The sequence below is a fragment of the Equus asinus genome, chromosome 2 (assembly GCF_041296235.1).
Source record: "Equus asinus isolate D_3611 breed Donkey chromosome 2, EquAss-T2T_v2, whole genome shotgun sequence".
NCBI lineage: Eukaryota > Metazoa > Chordata > Mammalia > Perissodactyla > Equidae > Equus > Equus asinus.
Window position 1 is genome coordinate 90,037,943 of NC_091791.1, and position 26,605 is coordinate 90,064,547.

Genomic DNA, 26,605 nt, shown 5'->3' on the forward strand with positions numbered 1-26,605 from the left:
ACTCTCGCTGCTGGAAAAGCCCACGCTGTCCTCTTTCTGCTCGATCTTGCTATTCCTGGGCCGGCTGTGCTGAGGACTAAGTGGAACACGAGGGTAATGCCGTCTTACTATTTACGATTTTTGCTGGAACTTACTGCACAAAAGAAGCAGAGCACAGGGGCTCTCCCCCACAGGGGGTCCCTGTCCTCCAGCCCCAACAAGGCCGGCCCCTCCAACAGGAAGGTTTAAATGGAAGAGCTGAGTGTAGACTCTGCCAGCAGCATGGACGAGTCACTCCTGAGAAGTTTCTGGGATGAGAACTAGACGAACCATGATTCTTTAAAAAGAGGGTGCTTTCTGTGCAACAAAACCAATTTCACCAAACCTTAATATCAAGCTTAAGGGCACATTTTCTGTTGAGACAGTTTTATAATTCGGACCCCAGGTTAGCAAGAATTCCTCAGTTTGTTTGATAAACTTCTTATCTTCACTAAGCATCTAATATCTCTGAGTGGAGAGTCGTTTTCGGTGCCTTCCAAGCAGAGCCCCCGTGACCCAGGCCAACGGTAAAACATCCTTCATTTGCAGCATCCAGAGTAAGACAATGGACTGAGCACAGAGTGGTATCATACCTCCCCAAAACTGACGGGGAAATCCTATATAAAAATATTCAACAGTGTCACTGAAAAACATGAAAGGTACCATAAGCAGATCAGGAGATTTCAGTTAATTCCTGAAAAAGAGGAGGGAAAGGGATCCAGTATAAAATGCAACAGCAAGAGGAAACCATAAGCCAAGACATCTGAGGCTGTGGGAGAGATGGGAGTGACTTCCAGGGAGCCCCAAGCTCACAGCGCCTGACACACGTGGCGGCATGTGCGGAGGATGGGCAGTCGAGGCAGCAGATGGTCAGTCCCCACTGGCCCTTGCCTGTGCTAAGCAGCCAGCAGCAGTGGCCTCTGCCTCGAGCCCGGGCAGCGCAGGGCAATCCTGACCCCAGTTCCAGGGCCGAGACAGCCTCTGCGGAGGGAGGAAGCTCCCACGCCCAGACAACATGTGTAACCCTGTTGAAACCAAGACCCACGGGAGTCAGGCCAGAGATGTATCTCCACCCCACACAGGATGTCCAAGTAACTCCTGACCTCCTCCCCTTTGTTTCAGAAGCACTGTGAAGAGGATATAGGGTCTTTAAAAAAGGTTTCTTAAAAGTCCCTTTTCTTCTCATGCTCTGAAGCTCCTCTGGTATCTCATGTTTATCTTGAAAACGTCAGTAACTTCTCCCAGCTCCAGCCTGAGCACCATTCCTCCACCCTCCTCCATCAAGAAAGCTTCCCCAAAGCCTGGCCGGACACTGACAGACTCTTTCAGGGGGATGGAGGAGGTAAGGAAGTGGACGGGGAAAGCCTGAATCCTCCTGAGTAGGCAAGAAGAGAGGAAAGAAGTCTTTCTTCTTGCTGTTAGAACGAACAGCTATTGTCCCATCACTCCTGATCACACAGGAAGCTGAGGAACACAGGACTGAGGTGAGCAGGCGTTCACTAATACAAAGGTGAGCGGCTCCCCCAAACTGCCAAACGTTTGAGGAAAACTAGTGTCAGGAACGAGAGGATCCAAAATTTGGAAGATTTTGGAATCTATAAATCTCTAGAAACAATATAGAAAATTGGAAATTTAAACCTTGATTATTTGCCACCCAGATCCTGGTTTCTAAATACCGTCCTCCCTAAAAGGAACCAGAGTGCCTTGGAGAAATGGCTGGCTCCACGGCCGGGGCAAGGAAATTACCAGATAAGCCTGGAATATCTTAATCAGCCAAAAAGAGGTGCTTAAAAAATGATGGGCACATGTCAAAAGGACCCAGGAGCCAGCCTGATGAATTCCAGTAGCCAAGTCTGGGTCATTTGAGCATCAAAACAGATAATGACCTGAGCCAGCCCTGATGGCCTAGAGGTTAAAGTTTGGTGCTCTCACTGCTTCGGTAGCCTGGATTTGGTTCTGGAGCAGAACCACACCATTTGTCTGTCAGTAGCCATGCTGTGGTGGCGGCTCATATAGAAGAACTAGAAGGAGTTACAAATAGAACATACAACTATGTACTGGGGTGTGGGGAGGAAAATAAAGAGTATTAAAAACCCCCACAAATAATGACCTAATAGACTATAACTCATTGAATAAAATAAGAATCCATGATTCCATACTACTACTAAAAAAGTAAATGAGAAGGGAAGCCCTCTCCCTTATAGCAGAATGCCACTTAATAAATGTGGATGTGATAATGGAATTAGAGCACCATTCCTTTGTAACCACTGATTCACATAAGGATGCTAACACACAGTCTCAAAGTATCGCCCATAACATACCAATTACAAAAGGAAACAATGCCTGCACGGTAAAAAAAAAATGGTGAGTCCTGCCTTAAGGGACCAACAATGACAGCATCCATAACGGGACACCCTGAGGTCATGGCCTCCTGACGGGATGCCCTGAGGAGGACATCACGTCCACAAAGTCACTGGCCTTCCCTCTAGAACAGGTCAGTAGCACAAGGGACGAAAGCTACAGAACTGCTTCTGATTAAAGGAGGAGAAGGCGGCGACAGGACAACTAAACACAGTGCAAGGTCCTAGACAGATTCTAGACCAGGAGAACGTGCTCTCAAGGACTTTATTAGAACAACTGGCAAAAGGTGAGTAAGGTCTACAGATTGTGGTACTGCTGAGAACTGTCATGGCGTCAATGTTAGCCTTCCTGGGGCTGGTAATTGTACATACGTGGTATGTAACAGAACATCCCGGAAGTATTGCGAGACTGAGGCATGAGGTGTCATTTACTCCAAGCAGTTCAGACAAAAGTATGTGTATGCATGTGTGTGTGTACACAAACCTTCCAAGATGAGCCTTTGTAATTCTTGTAAACACACACACACACAGAATGACAAGGCAACTGTGGCCAAATCTAACAGTTTATGAATCTGGGTGAAGGGTAAATGGTATTCTTTATACTATTTTTGCAACTTTTCTGGAAGTCTGAAATTATTTCAAAATAAAAAAGTTAAAATAAAATTTGGTTGCTGAAATAAAAAACCTCAGTAGATGGGCCGAAAAGCAGAAGGTAGGATGGAACACATGAGAGACATGTTAAGAAACAGAGGAACGTCTGGGAGACCTACTAATTGTCTAATGGAAGTCCCAGAAAAAGGAGAAGAAGGGAAGGGAGGAAGTAAAGAAGGAACAGAGAAAAGTTCCCAGATCCAAGGAAAGATTAAAAGGACCCAATTAGTACTGAATAACAGAATGAATGTATCTAGACATGGCAAGTTTAAACTTCAAAATATCAAAATAATAAGAAAATTCTGTTTCTTGAGTGAAAGAGTTAAGCTACAAAGGACTGAATTAGACACGTCGGGCTTCGTACTGGCAACAGGGATGCTGGAAGACTACGGGAAAGAGCCTCAGATTAGATTCTATCTCCAGCCAAACTACTAGCCACGTATGAACACAGAATCAAATAATACAAATTGCTTTTTAAGTGTCTGATTGAAACGTGTGTTGGTCTCTTTTGCCACAGCCTTTCAATTCTTTCTTCTTCACGTTTTTCAACACTTCCTTGAATTTGAGTCAGACAGTAGAGCATCACAGAACAGATGTGCTCCATCATTCTAAATTTGCTTTAAAAAATGGCTCCTCTCTCAAAAAAAAAGGCCCAAGTTCTAGCTTGACAGTATTTCAATATAAGCGTTTCACATTGACTTTTCATACGGTGCCGTTTCAGGTTCCCTGGATAAAACTGAGAGTATGAGTAGTGAGGTGGAGGTGGTGAGCACGGGGCATCTGGAATCACCTTGAATCGCATTCTAAGCATACACGGGACACACAGAGGGAGGGTAACTGGACAAAGACCAGGAGGATAAAGTTCAGAGGAGGACTAGGCACGCCACACACGCTGTCTAAAGATGAGAGTAACAACCCCCCCTCCAAGGGCGATCATGTGTTACCTTTCAGCCCAGTCTCTGCTTCCATCTCAAATATTCCGTGTGTACCTTTGCACTTGAGCCAAGTCTCCTCCGGATTCCCAGCTTCAGGGGGACTGGCCCATTTCGGCTCTTGCCCTGAGCTCAAAGTATTTAACTCCCCATGACTAGAACAGTGCCACTGCCATTAGGTGGCCTCTGCCTACACTACTGGCTGGCCACCTTCGGCAGACCATGTCCACTTAGGCAAGGCATGACTGCTCCAAGGACTGAAGCAAGACTTTTTAGGAACATGCATCTAACTTAATACAATGTGAAGTGCCAGCAATGGTCCATGCATTAGCAAGACGAGGGAAAATATCTCTTCAAGTGAATGAAGACTTAATGACTGCATTAGCGTCTGCGTGAAATTACCTACAAGAATCAGACTGTTCTGGAAGAACAGCACCCTCCTTTCTTAACATCTCCTCTATTCATACTAATAATATTAAAGAAACCTTGGAAACAGTCACTCTGCCCAACTGACCAGTGAGAGTAACACATGATGCTGGGAAGGAAAAATGAGTATGTGTCCTGTTTTGGGGTGAGCCGTTTACAGATGGAAGGAAAGCTAGCGAGTATCTGATGGGCCAGGAATCCCCGATTCTTCTTTATCAAGCCGCATGGGGGCACATGCTATCGCCTCAAGGAGCCATCTGACGCTGATAGTAGACGGGGATTCCCGTAAGGACCCTGTTCAGGCCATCTCCAAACACACATTTTTGAGGGGAGACATCAACTAGACCCAAACCTTTTATGATGATTTCCATGTTCAGCTGCCTAGGAAGAGGCATCACAAGGCACAGCGACTGACTGAGCTGAGGGGGCTGAGACCAAGTGCAGGGGTCTCATGGGACGCCCGCAGGAAGGAGGGAAGCTGCCTGTAGCTCCGTGAAGTTCAGGCTTTGAAAAGCAGCCGCCATGGCAGTAGCACCATCAAGCCAGATAACCGGTCCAGTGCTCAGTGAGAGCAGCCAGTTACAGGACAGGAAGCCGGGCCTACCCGAGCAGAGAGAGAACCGGGAGAAATCATCTGAGAAATCACCTGCCGGGTGGTGAGATGGGCACTCCCGTCAGCAGGAGTGTAACTGAGAAGCCCTCTGGGCAGCGATATTCATCAAGAACCGTGGGGTTTTTTTCATCTTAAAGAATCTTTTAAAAGTTCATATCTGCTAGTCCCATTTTTAGGAATATAATCTAAGAAAATAAATATACAAAACTTTTTGTACAGAGATGTTCAATACATTGGTTCTATTTCCCAAAACAATGGAAATAATCCAAATAGTCAACAGGGGATTACAAAAAATAAATTATTCCATCTACTTGGTGGAATATTATGCAGTCAATTTTTAAAAAAATTGTTTTCAATAGATATAAAATGACATACTATGATCTTAATGTTGTAAAAAAGTATGCAGGGGAAAAAAGATGCAAAGTATGCAAATGTAAATAGTGGTAACATCCAGCAATAAAACTTTGATTTTATTTGCTTGTTTATTCTTTCCTATGTTTTCTAAAATTTCTACAAGTACATATTTTTAGAATTAGAAAAAAATTTTTTTTTAAAGGAGAACAACTCCCCCCTCCTTTTCTTCACTTCTCTTTCTATAACTTCTCTATTGATACACAAGAAAGAGTGTATGGCCACTCACCTGCCCTGGGCTCCATCCTGGGTTTCTAATTGCTGAAATGCACATTTCAGGGACATGTGTATGTTCACTAACTTATTTGTTGTAAAATCTCACCAGACGTGTGACTTCCGATACACAACACAGTCCGAAACAGTACCACAAAACACATCACTGAAGTATACTAAAATAAGGTTATTTACTTAAAAATGATACATTGGACATAATCTATATATAGAACAAAGCAATTAATGGTAAACTTAGTAAGGCACCTTTTAAACCAGATGCTGTACAAAATACATTTAGTGTGTTACATATCAAAGATGAGCCTCTATTTTTGGTGTTTTACAATTGCATAATAAAATTGCTTGTTTTGAACCCTTCTTTCACTGTCTATGTACAACTTCCCTAATTAAGCTATAATGATATTTTCATTTTATACAATATATACCACATTTTAGTTTTTAAATGGGCAACGACAACAGTCACTAAAAGGGCTTAAATAATTCCACTGAAAGCATAGTACAGAGCACAAGCTAAAATTACAATAATATATTTAATCCTTTGCAAAAGCCGTATTCACATACTTTCCTTATGGGATGATCAATACACGTGGCTTCATGTGATGCTGCCCTAGATTTGTTTTTAGGAACACGTCAGCTATCTGCAGGTTTCACTGCGACTCTCAGAACAGCACTGAGGCAGGACAATGAACGGCTACACTATTGTAACATCTGACTCAAGCAAATAATAAGGATTACCACTTTTCAACAGTACAAGAGCTGCAACAATCTTTTTAAAAAAATCAATTAGTATTTCTGCTGTTGAAATTATTTTAAATATTTAGAAACATTTCAAAACAACATGTATGGCAAGAAATGTAAGTGATTTAATTTATAAAATCTTGCCTGGAATAAATTATTCAATATCAACTTTGATATTGGGCCAACTTAGAGATGTATGATTCTTTAAAAATTGTATTGCATTTTTGTTCTAAACGGAAGCAAAGCATCTGGGGAAAAAGGGTAGTGAATAAATTAAAAATCTGGCACATTCTAGGAAAACATAATTTTCAAAAACTATAGGTCACTTTCTAAGCTCAGAAACACTTCTGGACATTGGAAAGGCAAGATAAAATGTTGATTATCGAAATATCTTTTGTGAAAACACTTCCAGAGAAATTAGATTCAAATTTTATACTTCAGAAACTCGTTCAATAAGAAAGCACTGGGAAAGCTTAGAAAGAACACACTGGAGCCAAGCTTTGGGTGCCCTTAATCCTAGAGATATTTACCAGCAGAGAATTTAGAAGAATTTTCTTTGAGGGTTACCTTTTGTTATTTATATTCAGGTAGATTTGGCTTTTTGTTTGTTTTTATGTTTTAATTACTTAAAGGGAAGACAGACACAAGCCACACATTTTTAAAATGCTAGATTGTAAATGGGACCTAATAACAGCTTCTAGGGTTTTACAAATTAACAAGTATGGTACTAAACAATACTTCCTCTGACTCTGTTAAGTATTTTACTTGCTGGATGAACTTAGAAATTTAAGAGTAAGAGAGTAAGAAGGAGAGAAGAAAAGTTTCATGCAACATTTTTTAGACTTTAAGATTTCAAATATGGCATCATTTCCTTTTTAAAGAACATGTTACACAAGAAAATACTTTTTTGAACAAATTTCTAAGGTTAATTCTTGATATCACTTTTAATCAATTTATTAAAAAATCATTAGAGTGGTCTTGTACTTACATACTGTCACTTTTTGCTTCCACATACTATTTTATTTTAACATTTCTAAGAAGAGAGTTTGCCTTCCCCTACATATTTTATTATTAAGAAATATGAACGTATAGTTTATCAAATACAAGATAAATCCAGGTTAACCTCAGACTAAGTAGATCAGAGCTTGTAAGTTTTCTTAAATCACATGGCGATTTAGATCAAAATATCTATATTTCTCAGTACAGAGATGGGAAAACATTCTGAAAAAGCACGTTATTGGGTACTATCCGTATGTAAATCTACCTATCTTGATGAACACTTCAAACTTTCATTATGTTATGAAAATTATTCAACTTGGTCAAAACTGTTAAAGCAAGTTTCAAATGAGTGAAATCTGATGTATGGACAAATGTATGAGTTTCATCCTTAAATGTCAGTCAAATTTTTGGTGACGGATGGGTATACACTCTGATTCCTCCTCTTCAATTTAAAGTTTTTTAAAACTACGTTGTGACATAATCCCATTTATTTTATGTTATACTCAAAGAAAACGGTCTCAATTTATGCACCCGTGAGTTCTATTTAAAAGGCGTCACAGAAGCGTGGTAAGTTTGAGCACATCCGAATTATCCCTTGGGATAGCAAGGCACCCGTAACACAGACAGCACTTCACTGAATAACTGCTGGATGGTATAGATACAGGTACTGACGGGATACTGAACTTTTCTGCCTGACTCTCTTTATGGTCTTCACGAGTCATGAAACAGAAATTAAAAGACAAAAAAATCTCAAATGATTTAAATGTCTCACACAGTTGTTGATAAACTTCTATTGGCTCTGAAACAGAAAGTTCTAAGTAGAGGACCCTTTCATAAAGGAAAACTGAGATGACAGCGCCTTAATGAAAGTCTGCACCTGAAGTGAACAAACTCCTAGATGTGATATACTACTCTGAACATATTAATTCTGAAAATTCATATGCGGTTCTACTTTATAACATTTTTTTCTGATGATCTTTTAATTTTTTCCCTTAAGGATGGGATGTGAGGTACACGTGAGCTGGTTTCTACAGTATGAATATATGTACATATATAAAATATGGTTTTAAAGGAGCAGGTGTTTTGCAAATAAAGCATATTACACACAAAATATAAATAGCTTCCCTTTTAAACGTTACTGAGAATAAAGAATACAGAACATGGTTATAGGCACTTACACTGTTATCAAATGCAGTAATTAGTAATTCACTTCGCTAAGAAGTGTTTTCTTTAGAAGGTTCGTGGCATTGGAAGCCCCAATTTTGGACAGGATTCTTTTCATACCAAAAATAATAATTATGAAAAAAAATGATGGTGGTGGGAGGAAAACAGTCCAAATTGACAGACACTTTGAACTTCTTTTGGCCTTTATATCAACTTTCATGTTAAAAAATAAAGTTGGTGGAGAGGCTAGCTACCTTGCAAGGTAAATGGCTTTTATGTGATTGGCAAATCTTGGTCAGATAATGCATTTTTACAGCACAAAACCAACAGCCACCAATATCTTCCCATGCATTCATAAATTATTTTCTTCTAATTCAAATGGCAGCAGAGGAATCCTGGTGTGCACGTGTGTGTACACACACACCATTCTCAAGGCATGACAAACCATCGTAAACTGAGCAGTATCCCAAACAGATCATACTCCAGAGGTTGCTTACAAAGGTAGGATACAAATAGATTAAATTTCCCAGGTAGAAGGCAAAAGTGTGTACTCTCCATCTCTGCTGAATTCATTTATCTTCTTAAGGCTTTCACAGAAAGCACCATTTTATGAACAGGTGATTCAGTACCCAGAGTTTGACTGGAGACTTATTAATCAGGATTGAAGTCTTGATGCAGTTCATAAAAACCCAATAAAAAAAAGGCATCAAAAACCACATTTAAAATAAAGCTGTCCATATATAAAGAATGAAGTGTTTAGAAGGTCCCCGCTCGTGGTCTACAGAGTACTGAAGGGTTTAATATTAGCAGCCTGTGAAGGTGTAGTGAGGAGGGGGTCTGAGAACCAAGTCAGCATCCTGACTCTACTCTAATTCCACCCGTTCCTTGCGTGAAAACAGTTCTGGCAGTCTAGAATTTCTCCTCGTGACTGTTTGACTGTCAAATCTTTACATCTTGGGATTCAACCATCTTGGCAAGCGTCTTCTTGATTCTCAGAGCTGTCAGTCTGGAGGCTGGATTGTGGGCCCAGCATTCTGACATTAGCTTCAAAACTGCTCGTAGACACTGAAAAGTAAAGAGAATGGAATGAGCTGGTAAATGTCTTTGGTGACACCAATCACTTCCTCAAGGGACTGAGTTCCACTTACTTCATCACTGTTCCATCGATTAGAAACAAGCGGCCGCAAACGTTTGACACACACAACCTCGCGCATATCTTCATAGGATGGATCATTGGGTACCATGTTGTAATATGGCAACTGGTACTCTTCCACTATCCCTGTAGGGAGTTAGAAAACATAGTGGGCACAGAAACGGCAGCTGGACAAAATATGTCAATCTATTCAGCATCTCTTACTGGACTATGGAACTAAAACTGATTCCTACACAAAGAAGAAAAAAATTAGAGAGTAGATGATTCACTATCAATAGTAAATGAATATTCTTCTCTTTTTTAACATCTAATTATTTCCTCAACCTCCATCAGGGTCCCCATCACAGCTGCGGACATACCAACATCCCCCAAAGAAGAGCAACAATTGAAATGCTCATTCACCATAATTTTTAATCTAATTATTCAAGCACACAATTGTGGCTACTAATGAATACAGTTTTTATTTTTTGTTTTGTTTTGTCCTGCAGTAGAAAGACAACATGATATGCAGAAAAGAGTTGACACAGGAGGTCTGAGACTGCCGTCCGTGGAAAGCCTGCGTGCAAGGCTGGCCCTCGGCTGGCATCTGGGAACTTGCCTGGTGAACGGTTCCCTCACTGATAGAAAACTTCCCCTAGATGATAAGGATGGCTCACTGTGCCTATATTATTTTTGCAAACAGTATGGGTTATGCTGAATACCTGCTTTCTTTCTGGGAGTTTGGAATTTTGGTACATGCCAGGCAGAGGGTGCCCACATGACCAGCCTCCAGTAAAATCTTTTGGTACTAAGTCTCTAATAACTTCCATGCATGACACTATTTCACAAGTTGTCACCATGTGCTGGAGAAGTTGCGCACACCCTGTGTGAGCCCACAGGGAGAGGACTTTTGGAAGCCTGCGTCTGATTGCCTCTGGACTTTGCCCCAGGCGGCTTTCCCCTTTGCTTATTTTGATTTGTATCAGTGAGGATAACTATTTGCTGAGTCCCACAAGCGCCTCTATTGAAATCACAGAACCTGGGAGTGGTCTTGGGGATCTCTGATATACCTGACATCTACATTATATAAAAGGAGCTGTTATTTTTTGAATGATGAGGATACAAACATAACCAGAATCACGCTACTTAAACTCCTACCTCCTGTGACACAACGACGAGCCATCTCCCAAATGATGAGACCAAAGCTATAGATGTCCGCCATTATGTAGGGCTGGAAATGGTTTTTATTCAGGCTCTCATCGAGCACTTCTGGAGCCATGTAGCGTTTGGTACCCACCCTGGTATTCAAGGGTACATCAACTTCATTCGTATCACTGCAACGAAAGACAGACGATGTCCAGGTTGAGGGCTAAGAACAAAATAGTTCATCTGCTATTTCTGTTGTATTTTGTAAAAGTCATTCTCTCTCTCTCTCTCCATATATAACATATGAAATAAAAAGCTATCTACCTATCTATCTAAAATTTCCACATTCCCTTAGCATAAATCATTGGGGCCAGATGTATTTTGAAATTTAGCATCTTTTAGTTTTTAGAAAAGTAATATACCCTTTAAATATATGCTACGTATTCTATTCGGTCCCCAGCAGGGTCTGGAGCAGTGCACTTAATCAAACTCCTTACTACGTCAGCAGTGAAAAACTCACACTAAACTGGATAAAGACAATCAGTATCTCACGTCAGTTCAGGTAAGGTTTTGTCACCAAACAAGTTTTGTGCCTCCACAAAAAAGATTACAATACTGAGTATAAAAAAAAGTGGTAGACAATTACATCTCCGAACAAGTGAACGTGAAAAGAATTTGAGAGGACTCATCTGCCTTTGCCATTCTCATGCGAGAAACTCAGCCTTCGTGACAGAGGATGACATCCTCTTCTTTATGGTTCCCACCAACTCAGTTCTGCTGTGCGTCACGTTTACACAACCACACTGACAATCGGCAATAAATGTTCATTGGTTTTTCAATTTGTGGATTAAATTTTGGAGTTAGAAGAAATGAATGCTTTGTTGGTTAGGCCCTCAGCTCTGGCAGGTTCTGGAAACTACTCTGAAGCGATTAACATAATGTATTTTATATTTTCTTACATGGCATTTGATGAACATTTGAACCAATAAACACTACAATGATTAAAAAACCAACAGGATTAGAACACTGTAACAATGAGGGAAGAAGAATGAAAAATTTCTAACGTTTGTCTTATAATGAACTAGTACTTTTATTTTATGGCCTGAAATGAATTCTCAAATATGAAATGGCTGCTGTATTCTAAATGGTTTCAATGGTTTCCTTAAAAATTTTATAATTCTAACTATTTAAAAATATTGATAACATCCAGTGGTGATGGAGAAATGGCACACTTATACCCTGTTTATGGTAGTGTAAACTGATGCACGCTTTCTACAGGACAATGTGTAATACACTATTGCTTAACATGCACAGACTCTTTGTTAAGCAGTCCCTTCTCTAGGGACCCATCGTGAAGAAATAGTGCACAAACGCTCAAGGATATTACATATGGATAAAATACAATGTTCATCTAAGCATTGTTTTAATAGTGGAGATAACTGGAGACAACTTTAATGTCCATCAGTTGGGCCATGGATGGGATAAACTGTCGTAGATCTACATTATGGAAAGCTTTGCATTAACACTTTCTTTAAAAAGAATGAAGCAGATCTATACAAAGCGAAATAGAAAGATGTCTAAGACAATAAAACAAAATCAAGAATTATGTAGAGTAGGATGCATTTTTTTGTCAGAAAACAATAACAAAAAAAAGACAAAATCCTCAACTATATATTTCAAAACAGTAGGCAAAGAATTATTCACCTGTTGAATTTAACAGCAAGGCCCAGGTCAGCAATACAGCAACTTCCATTTTTCTTGATGAGGATGTTTTTGCTCTTTAGGTCTCGATGAGCAATTGCAGGCTTTCCTTGGGTGCCATAAATTTCCGTGTGGAGATGGCACAGCCCACAGGCAGCTGAGTAAGCCAGCTTGAGTAGGGCTCTGGTGTCTAGTGTAGCACATTTCAGGAAATCATAGAGAGATCCATTTTCATGGTAGTCAGTAATCAAATACAGCTGAGTCCAGGAACCTGTGCCTTTAATGTCTGCTGCTATAAAACCTGTCCAATTAATGAGTTTAAAAGGTTAGTTATCAGAGAGAGCCAGGAAGAATAACGAGTGCTCATTCAGGATACCGAGAATAACTCAGGTATCACGTACAGGTAATAAAAATTTTATTTGCTTGACAAAAACCTCTTGAATGTGTTGCCAAAACTTTTATTTCTGCAATTTACACACATAACTCTACACACTTCTGCAATAAATTTAAAATAATCTTAACGATAATCAAGAAAATTATAATAATATGACTAAGAAAAAGATCACACAGAATAACCTGGGGGAATGTTATCAAGCTTTGTGATTCTCTACGCATGAAGAACTATAAAGAAGGAATGTGGAAAAGGCCCTCAATTTTAAATTAAAACGTGAACAAATTAAAATAATGAACTTAAAAATGTTCAACTAACAGTCTGCTCCCGACTAACCAACTCCCCGCCCATCAATGACTCATCACGACTGCCTTTCAGGCCAGCTCGCTCACTGAGCAGGTCCACACACTGGCCTCCTTTGTCCTTTTTCTCCTCTCTCCTTTCAGAACAACGTCAGTGAGTGCTGGGTTGAGCAGGGTCCCTCTCAAACTCATGTCAACCTGGTAGCTGTGAATGTGACCTTATTTGGAAATAGGGTCTTTGTAGATGTGATCAAGTTCAGATGAGGTCATACGAGATTAGGGAGGGCCCTAATTCAATGACTGTAAGAAGGAAGTCTGGACATAGGCACACAGGAGAGAAGGGCACGTGAGGACAGAGACAGACAGGAGTGCTGTCGACAAGCCAAGAAACGCCAAAGATCGCTGGCAGTCAGCAGAAGCGAGGAAGAGGCCAGGAAGGGCCATCCCCAAGAGCCTTGAGGGAGCAAGGCCCTGCCGACACCTTGATTAAACTTTGGCCTCCAAAACGGCATCCAGTTTGTGGTAATTTGTTATGACAGCCCTAGGAGGCTAACACAAGAGCCTACTTTACACTTGGCAAGGTGCTACGCACGCTCTAAATTAAAGGGTAGGGAAACAGCAGCTGAAAAGAAAAGTCAGGAGAGCTGAAGGAGTTTACGAACCCTACTGATCAGATCACATCTAAATTATTTTACAGTTGCATAAGTGGGAAGGGAGGGAGACACCTGCTAAGCACAGAACGTAAATGAAGCGACATCTTATGCGGGGGAACGTGACTGAGCTTACAAAAAGCAAAAGGTACATAAAGTTATCCCAGAAAACTGCTTAAATTACCTGTGAAAGACTTGGTTTTTGTTATGATATGAGTAAGACCAATAAACTAGCACTGCTTCCAATGTGAAACTCACTGCTGTTTCCTCAGCTGGGTAGTAAATAAAGTGGTTGGCTGGCATTCAGGACTGTGTTGTATTTAAAGTATGTATTCTACTGGGTTTCCTTTAGCCAAATACACATAATTAAATTGACATGTTTTCAAAACTCATATGGCAGGCTTCAACCTGCATCCCACTAACCTTGTCACAATATGGAATTGACTGAAATCATACATGTACCCACCAAGTATATTTTCATGGCGCATTAGCACGGTTTGATAGATTTCTGTTTCTCGAAACCAGCTGGCTTCTTCAGTGGTAAAAAACACTTTGACTGCTACTTTTTCACCACGCCATTTGCCCATCCACACTTCTCCATATCGGCCTTTACCAACTTGCCGAACCATCTGAATCTGTTTGGCAATAGTTCGCTGCACCTTCATAGAAAAAAGTAGAATGTTTTGAGTTCTTGATGAAAAGAACCTATTAAGACTGAGAAAGTGGTCTGAGAGCCCACCCTTCAAAAAGCATGGTACACACAACCAACGTTAAAACCGACAATGTACTGAAAAGAAGATGAAACTGCACAATATATTCTGAAATCACAAACTAAGAGATTAGCCAACGTGGCAGATTGTTTCCCAAAACGGTCAAAATAACTCCCCTCCCTTGGGTACACACACCCTTGGGTAGTCTCCTCCACAGACGCTGGGCTTGGCCACATGACTTGCTCTGGGCAACAGAACAAGAGCAAATGTGCTGCAAGCGAAGACTTGAGAAGTGTTTGTGCACTGGGGCTTGCCCTTTCTTGCTGTTCTGAGGAACTCTGAGACCAGCAACAGTACCGTGCGAACTGTCGGCGGTGGGCACAAACCATACAGCCTAGCTCCAGCTGAGCAAGTTCAGAAAAAGAACTGCCCAGAAGACCCTCAGAGTCATGAGAAATAACAAATGTTTGTTGTCTCAAGCCACTAAGCTTTGGGGTGGTTTATTATGCAGCAAAGTCTAAACGATAGTTTAAAGTCTTCAACTCAGTCTGTAAGCCCCCACATGACCTGGCTCCTGCCTAATTCTCCAGCCTCATCATTCGCTATCACCACCATCCCACCTCTCTCATTTACCTTATTTCAACTTTTAGAATTCACGCAAGCGCACTCCTGGCTCAGTGCAGTTCCCTTTCCTCGAGAGTGCCGTTTCTCTGTTAACACCTCCATGGCACATACATACGTCTCAGCTGCTGCACTTATTACAACCACAATTTTATTATCACTTATATATGTATTTGTTTGAATCCCATCTCCCTGCTCACAAAATATAGCTGTTTATTTAGGACGATATCTAAAGTAAAGTAAGTGCCTTCATTAATATTTGTTGAATAAAGATGCACATTAATCGAAACCCTTCATTGTCAGAAGCATTAGTGGTCATTCTAAATGGAAAAGAACACTAGGGGCCAGCTTGGAACTGCACTGAGAGTGGGCTAGATCTTGTGCACACCCGACTGACTGACTTTAAGTCATTTCATCACAGGATCCTTTTACAATTTTTTTTAGACAGTCAGGATTATTGAAGTTTAATTTACATACAACATAACTCACGCTTTTTGAGAACTGTTTTGACAAATGTATACAGTCATGTAACCACTAAAACCACAATTAAGATATAAAACATTTCCATCACCAAGAAAGTTCCCTCTTGCCTCTTTAAAGGCACCCACCCCCGGTCCCTGGCATCACTGATCTGTTTTCTCTCCCTCCGAGTTTTGGTTTCTCTAGAATATCACATAAATGGAAACATAAAAAATGTAGCCCTTTGTGCCTGGCTTCTTTCATTTAGCACAAAATGCCTTGAAATTCACCTGTGTTGTTGCTACATTTATCAGTAGTTTGTTCCTTTTTCTTGACGATTAGTACTCCACTGTATGTGCCACAATTTGTTTATCCGTTTACCCACTGATGAACTTTTGGGCTGTTTACAATTTATGTCTATTATGAATAAAGCTGCTATGAACGCTCACATTCGGGTCTGTGTGTGGACACGCACGCATCTCTTTGGTACATACTTAGCAGAGGACCGCTTCATTGTATGGGGAGTAAGGCTCAACTTTTCAGTCAACTGTCAAACCATTTCCCAAAGTGGCTGTACCATTTTGTATTTCCACCAGCAGTGTATGAGATTTCCAGTTGATTTGTTTATATCCTTTTTGGCACTTAATATTTTCAGTCTTAGCCACACAAGTGGCTGTGTAGGAGCATGTCACTGTGTTTAATCTGCATTCCCCAATGATGCTAAACAGCTGTCCATGTGCTTATCTGCCATTCTTATATCTTCTGTGGGGAAGTGTCTATTCGTATCTTTTGTCCATTTTTAAAAACTGAGTTGCCTTATTACTGAGTTGTAAAAGTTCTTTATATATTCTGTAACACAAGTTCTTTATCAGATCTGCTTTGCCAGTTTGTGACTTTTTTCATTTTCTTAAAAGTGTCTTCTGAATAAGAAAAGTTTCAAATTTTTGAGAAAGCTTAATTTATGATTTTTTAAAATGAATCAAGAGCCAGACCTGATGGTCTACAGGTTGAAGTTAGGCATGCTCCACTTTGGCAGCCTGGGTTCTGTTTCCAGGTGTGGAACCACACCACTCGTCTGTCAGTAGCCATGCTGTGGTGGCGGCTCACGTAGGGAACCAGAGGGACTCACAACTAGAATATACGACCATGTCCTGGGCTTTGGGGAGGGAAAACAAAAGGATCACGCCTGTGGTGTTCTAAGAACTCTCTGCCTCAACCCAAGGTCACGATGATTTTCTTTTTCTTTTTGTGTGTTTTTTTTATTAAAGTATAAAATTGTTGACATAAAATATTATATTAGTTTCAGGTCACAATGACTTTCTAAAACATTTTCTTTTAAAGGTTTTGTACTGTAACCTTAACATTTAGGTCTGTGATCCAGTTCAAGGCAATTTTGTATATGGAGTGAGGTAAGGGTCAAAGATTCACTTTTTTGCAAATGGATGCCCTTTCCCTGCACCATTTGTGGAAGAGACTGTCTCTCCCCACTGAATTACTCTGGCACCTGAATCAGTTGATTCTATATGTGTGTGCCCATATGTAGACTCTGTTCTGCTCCAGTGAGACACACACTGACCCCCATGCCAGGAACACACCGTGCTGATTACTGTAGCTTTATACTAAGTCCAGAAAGGAGGTGGCGAATCCTCTTTGTTCTTCTTTTTCAAAATTCTTTTGGCTCTTTTGGGTCCGTTGCATTTCCATATAAACATTAGAATTAGCTCATCACTTTCTACAAAAGTTTGCTCTAATTTTGATTTGGATTGAATCGAAATTATAAATTGCTTTTAGGAAAACTGGAATCTTAATACCGAGTCCTCTGATTCACAAACAGGATCTACATTTCCAGTTGTTTAGTGCCTTGTTAATGTCTTTTGGTAGCATTTTCTAATTTTCAGTGTACAAGTCTTACATAAATTTTGTTAAGCTTATTCCAAAATATTTTATGTTCTTGATGCTATTTTAAATAATGCTGCTTTTTAAAGTTTAATTCCTAGTTGTTTGTTGCCAGTGTATACAAATTTGAGGATTCTGTACAACGGCTTTATACTCTGTAAGCCTGATAAACTCACTTATTGGTTGTTGTAGCTTTACGGTATGGTCCTTGAGACTGTCTATGTAAATGATCATGCTGTCCACACGTGAAGACGGTTTTACTTTTGCCTTTCCAATTCAGTTACAGACTTATTTAATTTGATGAACTTTTAGAAATCAATCTATTTATTTTAAACAAATGCAATTAAACAAACAATTAAAAATCTATCTGGATATCTAGTGTTTACTATAAGGGTCCTCTTGATGCCTAAATCTGAATATTTCCATACATATAACCCTCTTCGAATTATTTACAACTCACTTTAAGATTCCTTTTATGACTTGTGTTTGGTCATACAGTATTGTATTGAGGGAAGTGTCCTCTCTATGGAGACCGGTGGGAGTAACTTTCCTTCAATTTTAGAGTCTGAAATAGTTATACTTCTCCCAACCCATCAGTTTAACCCTACAGATGCAAGGAATCTTGATTCCTCTTCAAGCTGGCTGTTAAAAGCAAAACTTGGAGCCAACTCTAGGACTTACAGAGCACTTCATGACCACGTTTTCTTTCCTAACCTTGCTTGTGGCTCTATATTACTTGCCTATTCTATTTTTTTTGTTTCATATTCCTTAGTTTTAACTAATTTCATCTTGCATTACTGCAATCACCTTTCTAATGAAGAAGGACAAAAATGTGTTTAGTAACGTTCCCTAATCTATAATAACTATGCTGTCTACCATCATGTGAGGACATATTCCATATCGATTCACCATTCACGTGGATGACATTTCATCTTACCAGTAAAGGCAGTCCAGACCCACTCCCAGAACTTTGCGACTGGTCAATAAGGTCTTTTAATGATTCTCCGACTGGAATAAATGCTTCGTCCTGTTCCAAATCACGATTGTAACGACGTCTGCTTGAGATGCTCTTGCAATAATGTCTTTGAAAAAGCAGAAAATAATCTACATTAAAATTCTGAAACCATATAACTCTAAGGTAATAAAGATCTTGAGATTGTTGACATCATCATTTTTCCCTCAGACAAGATCATATCCAAACTAGTCTTATCAAAGGATGATACAGCCTTTGTTAAAATAATGCCCAGAAATGGAATTTACGAGGTGAAGTTCCACATACCATGCTACCACGGAAAGATGCCCACGGTCTATTGGCACATGAAAAAGACAGATTAAAAAACAGCACGTAAAGTGTAATCCTAGCTATAAAAAATGTTTAAATTACATGTACTCATGTCTAAAAAGATCAGAAAGGACATACAGCAAGTTGTAAATAATAGTTATTTCTGGGGATGTAGGAATATTTACTTTCTACTTTACATAAATACTTTCATTTGAATTTACAAGTATGTATTTTTGTATCAAAATGAACAATAAATACATTTCCATCTTAAAAAAAGAGAAAGTTTATGGAAAAGAAAACAAGTTCTATTAATTCATTATATTTTTGAAGCCTTCTCTTTTCAAAATTTCAAATTACAAAATATTTAACATACAGAAAGGTAGAGATTAATTCAATTGAAACACGTGTAGACTATTTAAATTTAATAAATTATTAACATTACGTTATATTTATTTTAGGTATATTTTAAATAAATAAACATTAGAAAAATGTGAAGCTCCAGCCATTTCCCTGATAATTCCATTTCCCTCTTTTCCTCCTAAAAGACAAATACCATCCTGAATGTAGTTATATCCTTCCTATCTATGTAGTTATACTTTTACCATAAAGGCACATATTCATAAACATTGTTTCTCTGGATATAAATTCACACAAATGGGATATGTTGTATTAATATTTTGCACTTTGCTTTAAAAAAAACTCCTTATGTTTTATATATTTACTCATATTCATACATGTTAAAAAACCATAGCTCATTTTTACGGATGCTGAGTGTGTCAGGCACTGTTCCATAACTCACTTCATCTTTATGAAACTCCTCAGAGGTTGAGCACTATTGTTACCAGCTGACAAATGAGGAAACCATGACCCAGAGGTTCAGCATCTGCCCCAAGGCAGACAGCTGGCTGGGGGTACAGCCGGGATCCAAACCCAGAAGCTGGGTCTGGAATCCACAGTCCAAGTCACTACTATTCCGTTAAGAAAATGATTTATATAACACCTGTGCTCCTGTGATGAATTTGCCACAACTTACCCTGACAGCCATATTTTAGTTATTTCCAAAAGTTTGCTAATATAAACAGTACCGCAAAAAATATTTCTGTGCCTGTCTGTTGTGCAGTTGTGTCAGAATTTCTTGAAGGTATACATACTTTCAATTTTATTGCTATCACCAAACTGCTCTCAAAAGTGAAATAATTTATATTTCCACCAAAAGTATAACATCACAATGTGCATTTCCCCACATTCCAATCCACACTTGGAAACATCACAGTTTCAGACTTTTGCCAACTGAATGGGTATGAAATAGTGACTTGTTTTCATTTGTTTTCCTCTGATTACTAAGGAGGTTGACCTTTTTTTTTCACAGTTTGATTTTTTTCTGTGAACTGCCTATTTACGTTTTTGCATGTTTTCAACTGCGGTGTTTTATCTTTTTTTCTGATTGATTCATAAGAGTTCTTTATATAATCTGGATACTAAAACTTTGATAATTACGTTACAACAGTCTTCTCTCAGTCTGTGACTGTCAAGTCATTCTATTTATGGGGTTTAATGTCAGTTTTAATGTTGTCAAATTAAATTTATCAATCTCTTTTGTCTTGTTTAAGACAACCTTCCCCACCCTAATATCATAAACATATTTTAAAGGTTTTAGAATTTGATCTCTCTCATTTAGTCCTTTAATCCATTGGAACTTACAGTAAAGGATGGAAATTAGGTAATACATCAAGTCAGATTTGTTTTCCATACGGATAGCTCAATATACTTAATCATTTTTGTAATTTTATTTTTAAAACTTCATATGGGGAAGTGACTCAAATGATTTAAAATTCAAAAGGCATAAAGAGTGCAGAGTGAAAAATCTTCTCCCACCCCCACCCCTAAGCCGTCAAGTTCACTTCCCCAGAAGGAACCTGGAAGTGGAACCCATTGCCAGTTTCCTGGGTAATCTTCTGGAGACATTTATGCACATTCAAGCAAAAACATACAGATTGGTGTTCATCTCTCCTGCTGCTTTTTCCTTCCAGGAACGGCAGTGTACCCACACATGCTGTTCTGCATCTTGCTTTTTCACTTAGCAATGTATCTGGGGGTCACTCCACCATGGCAAGCAAAGAGGTTCCTTCTTTTCTGACGGCTAAACACTATCCCACTGTATGGCCTCTACCCCGCTTCCTTACGGGTAACACTCAGAGTTTCTAGTCTTATTTCACACAAGGCTGAAGGAAAACACTTGCCGGCCCATCTGTGGTGCAGATCACCGAAGTGAGAGCTGACTCGGGACTTCTGATGCGAGGCTCCAGTGAGACTGTACAGGCCACCCCGCCTCCCGTGAGCGCCTGTATTCCCCAAGCCGTCCACAGCCTTGGGTTGCTCCCACCTGTCTCCAGATCAGCAAGAGACTCCCCTCCTCCCACCCATTTTGTACTTCTTAGAAGCGAACATTTTCAACTTTTCTAAGCTGATTTAATGTTTACCTGCATTTCTAAATAACATGCTTATATTGACATTTTCAATTTTCAGTCTCAGGCTTTAACTATTGACTTCACACTGTGGAAAATGAGGATTTAACTTATCATTTAACACCCCTAGTCCTTCCCCAAGCAGAAATGCTTCTCCCCTCACATCCTCCCAACACGGTTGTAGCATAATATCTGTTCAGACCAATATTTAATGTCTGCATGATTATGACTATGTAAACTCTACCCAAATGTGGATCTCACAGTATAGCACAATTGTTTTTTCTTTCCTGCAAACTGTCTCGGCCCCAGGGCACAGGCAAAGATCCTCTACTTCTGGATATAAAGAGCAGGAGCAAGTCCCTCTGCCTCTCACTGGTGTGTAGGAAACACTTCCTCTGGCCCAGGCAAAGATCCACTGATGCTGAGGAAGGGTCAAAACTCTGAGAAAGCCTCTTCCTTAAGGTCTAGCAACATGGGCCTACCACCCTCAGGAGGTCCCTTTCCACCTGCCCCACCAGGAGCGACACGTGGCTGCAGGCTCCCTCTGGGGGAAGGGCAAAAGCAGGCAGGGAGATTTCTGCTGCGGTGCTGAACACAGTGAACGCTGAGGGGCTTAGCAGGAACACGGAGAAAAACTCTTCCCCACTAAAGCCCCACTCCAGGCACAACGAAACCTCAGCCCATCAGCAGAGGACTGGGAAACCTGTGAGGCCCTGAAGGCACAGGCCCAAACAGTAAACAAGGATGAGCCCAAAGCAACTCCTGACCAGACTGGCTCACCCCCCACACTAACAGCTTAAGTGAATTAGAGGCATGCTCATTTTTAGGTGCAAATATACATATTTTATCTCAGTCTGTTACTCTAAACATGATGTAGTGCATTCAATCAAAAGTTATGAGTCACACTAAAAGGCAAGGAAAATAGCTCACTGTCAAGAGGTCAGGCAATCAACAGAACCAGTCTCAGGGATGACCCCTATGTTGGAACTATCAGACAGGCACTTTAAAATAACTCTGATTAAAATGATAAAGCTTCTAGTAGAAAAGATGAACAACATGAATAAAGAGATGAAGAATTTCAGCAGAGAAACGGAGTCAGGCGGAAATGCCAGAAACGTAAAACATGATGCCAGAGATGAAGAATTCCTTTAATAGGCTCAAGCAGACTGGACACAGTTGAGGGAAAAACTAGTGAACTTGAAAATAGGTGAATAGAAATGACCTGAACTAAAAAATATAGAGAAAAACAAATGAGGAAACTTCAATGAAGAATAAAAGAGCTGTGAGACAATATCAAATAATCTAAACATCTCAAAAGGAGAAGGGAGAGAGAAAGGAAGAGGAAAAATATGTTAAGAGATAGCAGACAATAATTTCACAAAAACAGAGAAAGACACCAAACCACAGATTCAGTAAGCTCAGTGAACCCCAAATGAGAGTAAAAACCAAAAAAGAAACATACATCTCCTAAACATATTATAGTCAAATTGTTTAAAACCAAAGATAAAGGGAAACATCTCTAAGTAAAAAAAGTCAACCCAGAATTCTATATCCAGTGAAAATACCTTAGGAAAATGAAAGTAGAAGATTCTTCAGATAAACAAAAGCTGGGAGAACTTATGGCCAGTAGACTTACACTGCAAGAAACCAAGTTAAAGGAAACGCTTCATGCACAAGGCACATACCACATGAACTTGGACCTAAAACCTGGAACTAAAGGAACAAATGGAGAGCGCAGAAAATAATAAAAATAAACGTGAACGTGAAGGACATTTTTTCTTATTTTTAATCACTTTAAAGATGATCAGCAACTCCTTTTTTTAGGTGTACAATAAATGTTTATCTTTTTTATTAAATGAAACATTATTTGGCAGTACTTTCGCTGCAATTAACTTTAAAATCTTCCATTTTCAATATTTAACTACTGTGGGACTGGGCACCTGCTGGCAGCAGTGAGGATGATGGACCAGAAGTGGGCCTATCTGATAAATTAATCTGTGACACTGCTTCCCAAGCAGACATTCTGGGCCAGGGGAGGCTGGTGAACATCAACAAACTTTAATGCGTATCAGGGCATGCCAAGCACGAGGGCACACCAATTCACCATGTTTATCCTTAATAATGCAACAGAAAAGTGGTAATTTATCAGTCAGTCAGCATCGACATTAACGGACAAGTATTCTCTGCTCTCACTGAGATTCCTGTCCAGTGGAAAAGGCAGACTTTAGGCAAATAATTATGAATAAGTAAACACATGATAGCAAATATACAAAATGTAAGGTAAAAGTAATACACATTTTGTGGGTGGATCATGGGATTTAATCAGTTTTTTAAGGGTCAGAGAAATCACTTACAAAGAGGATAGAAATTCCATCTCAGAGGAAAGTACAAGGAACTGGCAGAACAGCAGAGAAAGGATACTTAATCCAGCATGAAGGGAGGTGATCATTACAGGGGAGGTTTTGGGAGAAGGTATTGATTTTGAGGGCCATGTAATCATGAATATAAATCAGATTCAAGAAGAATAAATTTGTAAATATGTCTAGACTGGAAGAAAACAATCATCAGAAAAAAAGTGAGGGGCTGGCCCAGTGGCACAGTGGTTAAGCATGCACATTCCGCTTCAGCGGCCCGGGGTTCGCTGGTTTCGATCCCGGGTGCAGACATGGCACTGCTTGGCAAGCTATGCTGTGGTAGGCGTCCCACATATAAAGTAGAGGAAGATGGGCACGGATGTTAGCTCAGGGCCAGTCTTCCTCAGAAAAAAGAGGAGTATTGGCAACAGTTAGCTCAGGGCTAATCTTCCTCAAAAAAAAAAAAAAAGGGAAACAATATTAACAAGACACATAAAAGATACCAACCTTGATATGCGGGAAGATACACATTAATCTTATCCTTTTATGGCTTGCTACAGATAGCAATTTGTATCTTGTTAAAGTCAAGCTAAATGTAAACTCCTCCAAATTACTAATCTTGTAAATCTGATCCATAATGGATTTTCAAGCAAATAAACCTCGTACATAAAACTCAAAAGCTAAATAAACAGGGCAGGCATGAGGTTCTCTGTAATATTTAGTTTAAAACTACAAAAAGAACCTAAATGAACAGTTTGTGGTGTCTGCGTGTCTCGTGAACTGCTCTAGGTCACACACTTGAGTATCCCATAGCTTGATTCTGAGACGAGTGTTCTTTTCGGCTGATCTTAAAAAACACTGTTGGTTTGTGTTGGGGTTGCCTTGATCTCCATTTCCAGCGCTGTTCACTCTTCCGTGTAGCTTCATATTTCCACCTGGCATGATTTTCCTTCTACTTGAAGAACTTCTTTTAACATTTCTTGTGGCGCAGATCTGCTGGTGACGAATTCTTTCAAGGGCTTTTATGTCTCAAAGTGTTTATTTCCCCTTCATCTTCGAAAAATATTTTCTCTGAGTACAGATTCCAGGTTCATAACTTTCTCCTTTGAGTACTTTATAAAGACGCTGCTCTGCTATATTCTTGCTCGCACTGATTCCCATGAAAAGTTGGCTACCATCCTTATCTTTCTTCCTCTGTATATAATCTGCCATTTTTCTCTGGCTGCATTTAAGACTTTTTTCTTTATCATTGGTTTTGAGCAATTTGATAACAATGTGCTTTGCTGTAGTTTTCTTTGTGTTTCTTATACTTAGGGTTTGCTGGGCTTTCATTAGATTTGGAAACATTTTGGTCATTATTTCTTAAAATACTTTTTTTCTGTTCCCTCCTCTTCTCTCCTTTGGAAACTCCAACTATATATATATATACATTAGGTTTGCCTGAAATCCCACAGCGCACTGGTGCTCAATTCATCTTTTAAGTTCTTAATGTTTTAGTTTGTTTAGTTTCTATTGTTACATCTTCATGTTCACTTTTCTTTTCTTCTACAGTGTCTAACCTGCCACTACTCTCATCCAGTGTATATTTCATCTCAGGTATTACAGATTTTGTGTCCTGAAGTTTGATTTGGGTCTTCTTTATATCTTGCATGTCTCATTTAACTTTTTGGTCATATGAAAATACAGTTGTAATAACTGTTTTAGTGCCCTTCTCTGCTAATTCTAAAATCTATACAGTTCTGAGTTGGTGGTTTTGATTCCTCATTACTGGTTGTATTTCCCTACTTTCCGCATACCTGGTAATCACTGATTGGATGGGAGGTATTGTGAATTTTACCTTGTTGGGTGCTGAGTATTTCTGTGTTCCTATAAATATTCTTGAGCTTTGTTCTACGATGCAGCTACGTGGAACAGAAGGATCTTTTTGGGACTTGCTTTTGGGGTGGGACCACAGCCATGCTTCATCTAGGGCGGATTACTGCCCAATACTGAGGCAAGACCCTTTTGAGTACTCTTACCAAAGCCCTGTGAATTACGAGGCTTTCAACTCTCAGAGCTGGTGGGAACAGACACTATTTCCAACCTTGGGTGAGTACCCAATACCGTTTCCTTCAGTCTTTTCAGGCGTTCAGTATCAATCACTCAGCCATCGGCAGCTCCCTCACTTGTATGTGCTGATAGAGATTCGCTGAACACTGGATGGGAACCCTGTGCAGATATCTGGACCTCCTCCTCTGTGCAGGTCTCTCCTCTCCAGCACTCGGTTCTGTGAACTGCGGCTGCTGCTTGCTGCCTAGACTCTCGGCCATACCTCCTTGATTCAGAGCCTGCTGGGCCACATCCGGGTTCCTCCTGTGTTCTGCAGCCAGAAACCCTTCAGCCGGTGAGCAGGCAAGCACAGCCTCGCCTCACTGGTTCCCTGGCTTTCAGGGATCAGTGTCCTCACTGCCTAGCTGGCAGCTGTTGGGGTGTGAGTGGGGCTTACTGATTCCAGCCTCCACTGTAAGACCATCTGCCTGGCCACTTCACTGGGCTCACTGGGGTCAGCCTGTTTAGGTCTTTTCTCCTGGGCCGGAGGGATTTCCACAGGAAGACTTCCTAGCTATTGTCTAGAGGGAATAAGCCTGGCTGGCAGGGTTCTGGGAGGGCTGAGGGGCCCATCAATATGTAAATATTATTCACTTTACCTCCTTGTTTTCACTATGATACGCCACCTTCAATAATGGGATACCACTGCTGAGAACCTTATTTTTGCTCTTTCCAGAGAAAACACTTGTAGCCTTCTGTTAGGGAGATGGTGGGGAAGTCATGTGATCATTCAGAGTAGTAGTAGGGATCTCAGTATCTGTGGTACTTGGCATCTGAAATGGCCCACAAAGGTCCTCACCTCCTGGTATGCATGTCCTTGTTTAGTTCCCTTCCCTAATGCATTAGGGCTGACCTGTGTGACCAA

The 26,605-nt window shown here is 40.1% G+C and overlaps 1 protein-coding gene across 2 annotated transcripts in view; it reads right to left on the bottom strand.

Annotated features, from left to right (window-relative positions):
- Positions 1-5,791: 5,791 nt before the first annotated feature.
- BMPR1A (bone morphogenetic protein receptor type 1A) overlaps positions 5,792-26,605 on the bottom strand; it is a 137,573-nt gene continuing 116,759 nt past the window's right edge. For both annotated transcript variants that reach the window (XM_044759872.2, XM_044759881.2), the window contains 6 exons: positions 18,489-18,633; positions 14,332-14,524; positions 12,526-12,823; positions 10,834-11,009; positions 9,692-9,822; positions 5,792-9,608 (listed from right to left, as the gene is read on the bottom strand). In XM_044759872.2, the coding sequence (XP_044615807.1) occupies positions 9,483-9,608; positions 9,692-9,822; positions 10,834-11,009; positions 12,526-12,823; positions 14,332-14,524; positions 18,489-18,633 (1,069 nt within the window). In that variant the 3' untranslated portion in view covers positions 5,792-9,482. The remainder of the gene's footprint in view (positions 9,609-9,691; positions 9,823-10,833; positions 11,010-12,525; positions 12,824-14,331; positions 14,525-18,488; positions 18,634-26,605) is intronic.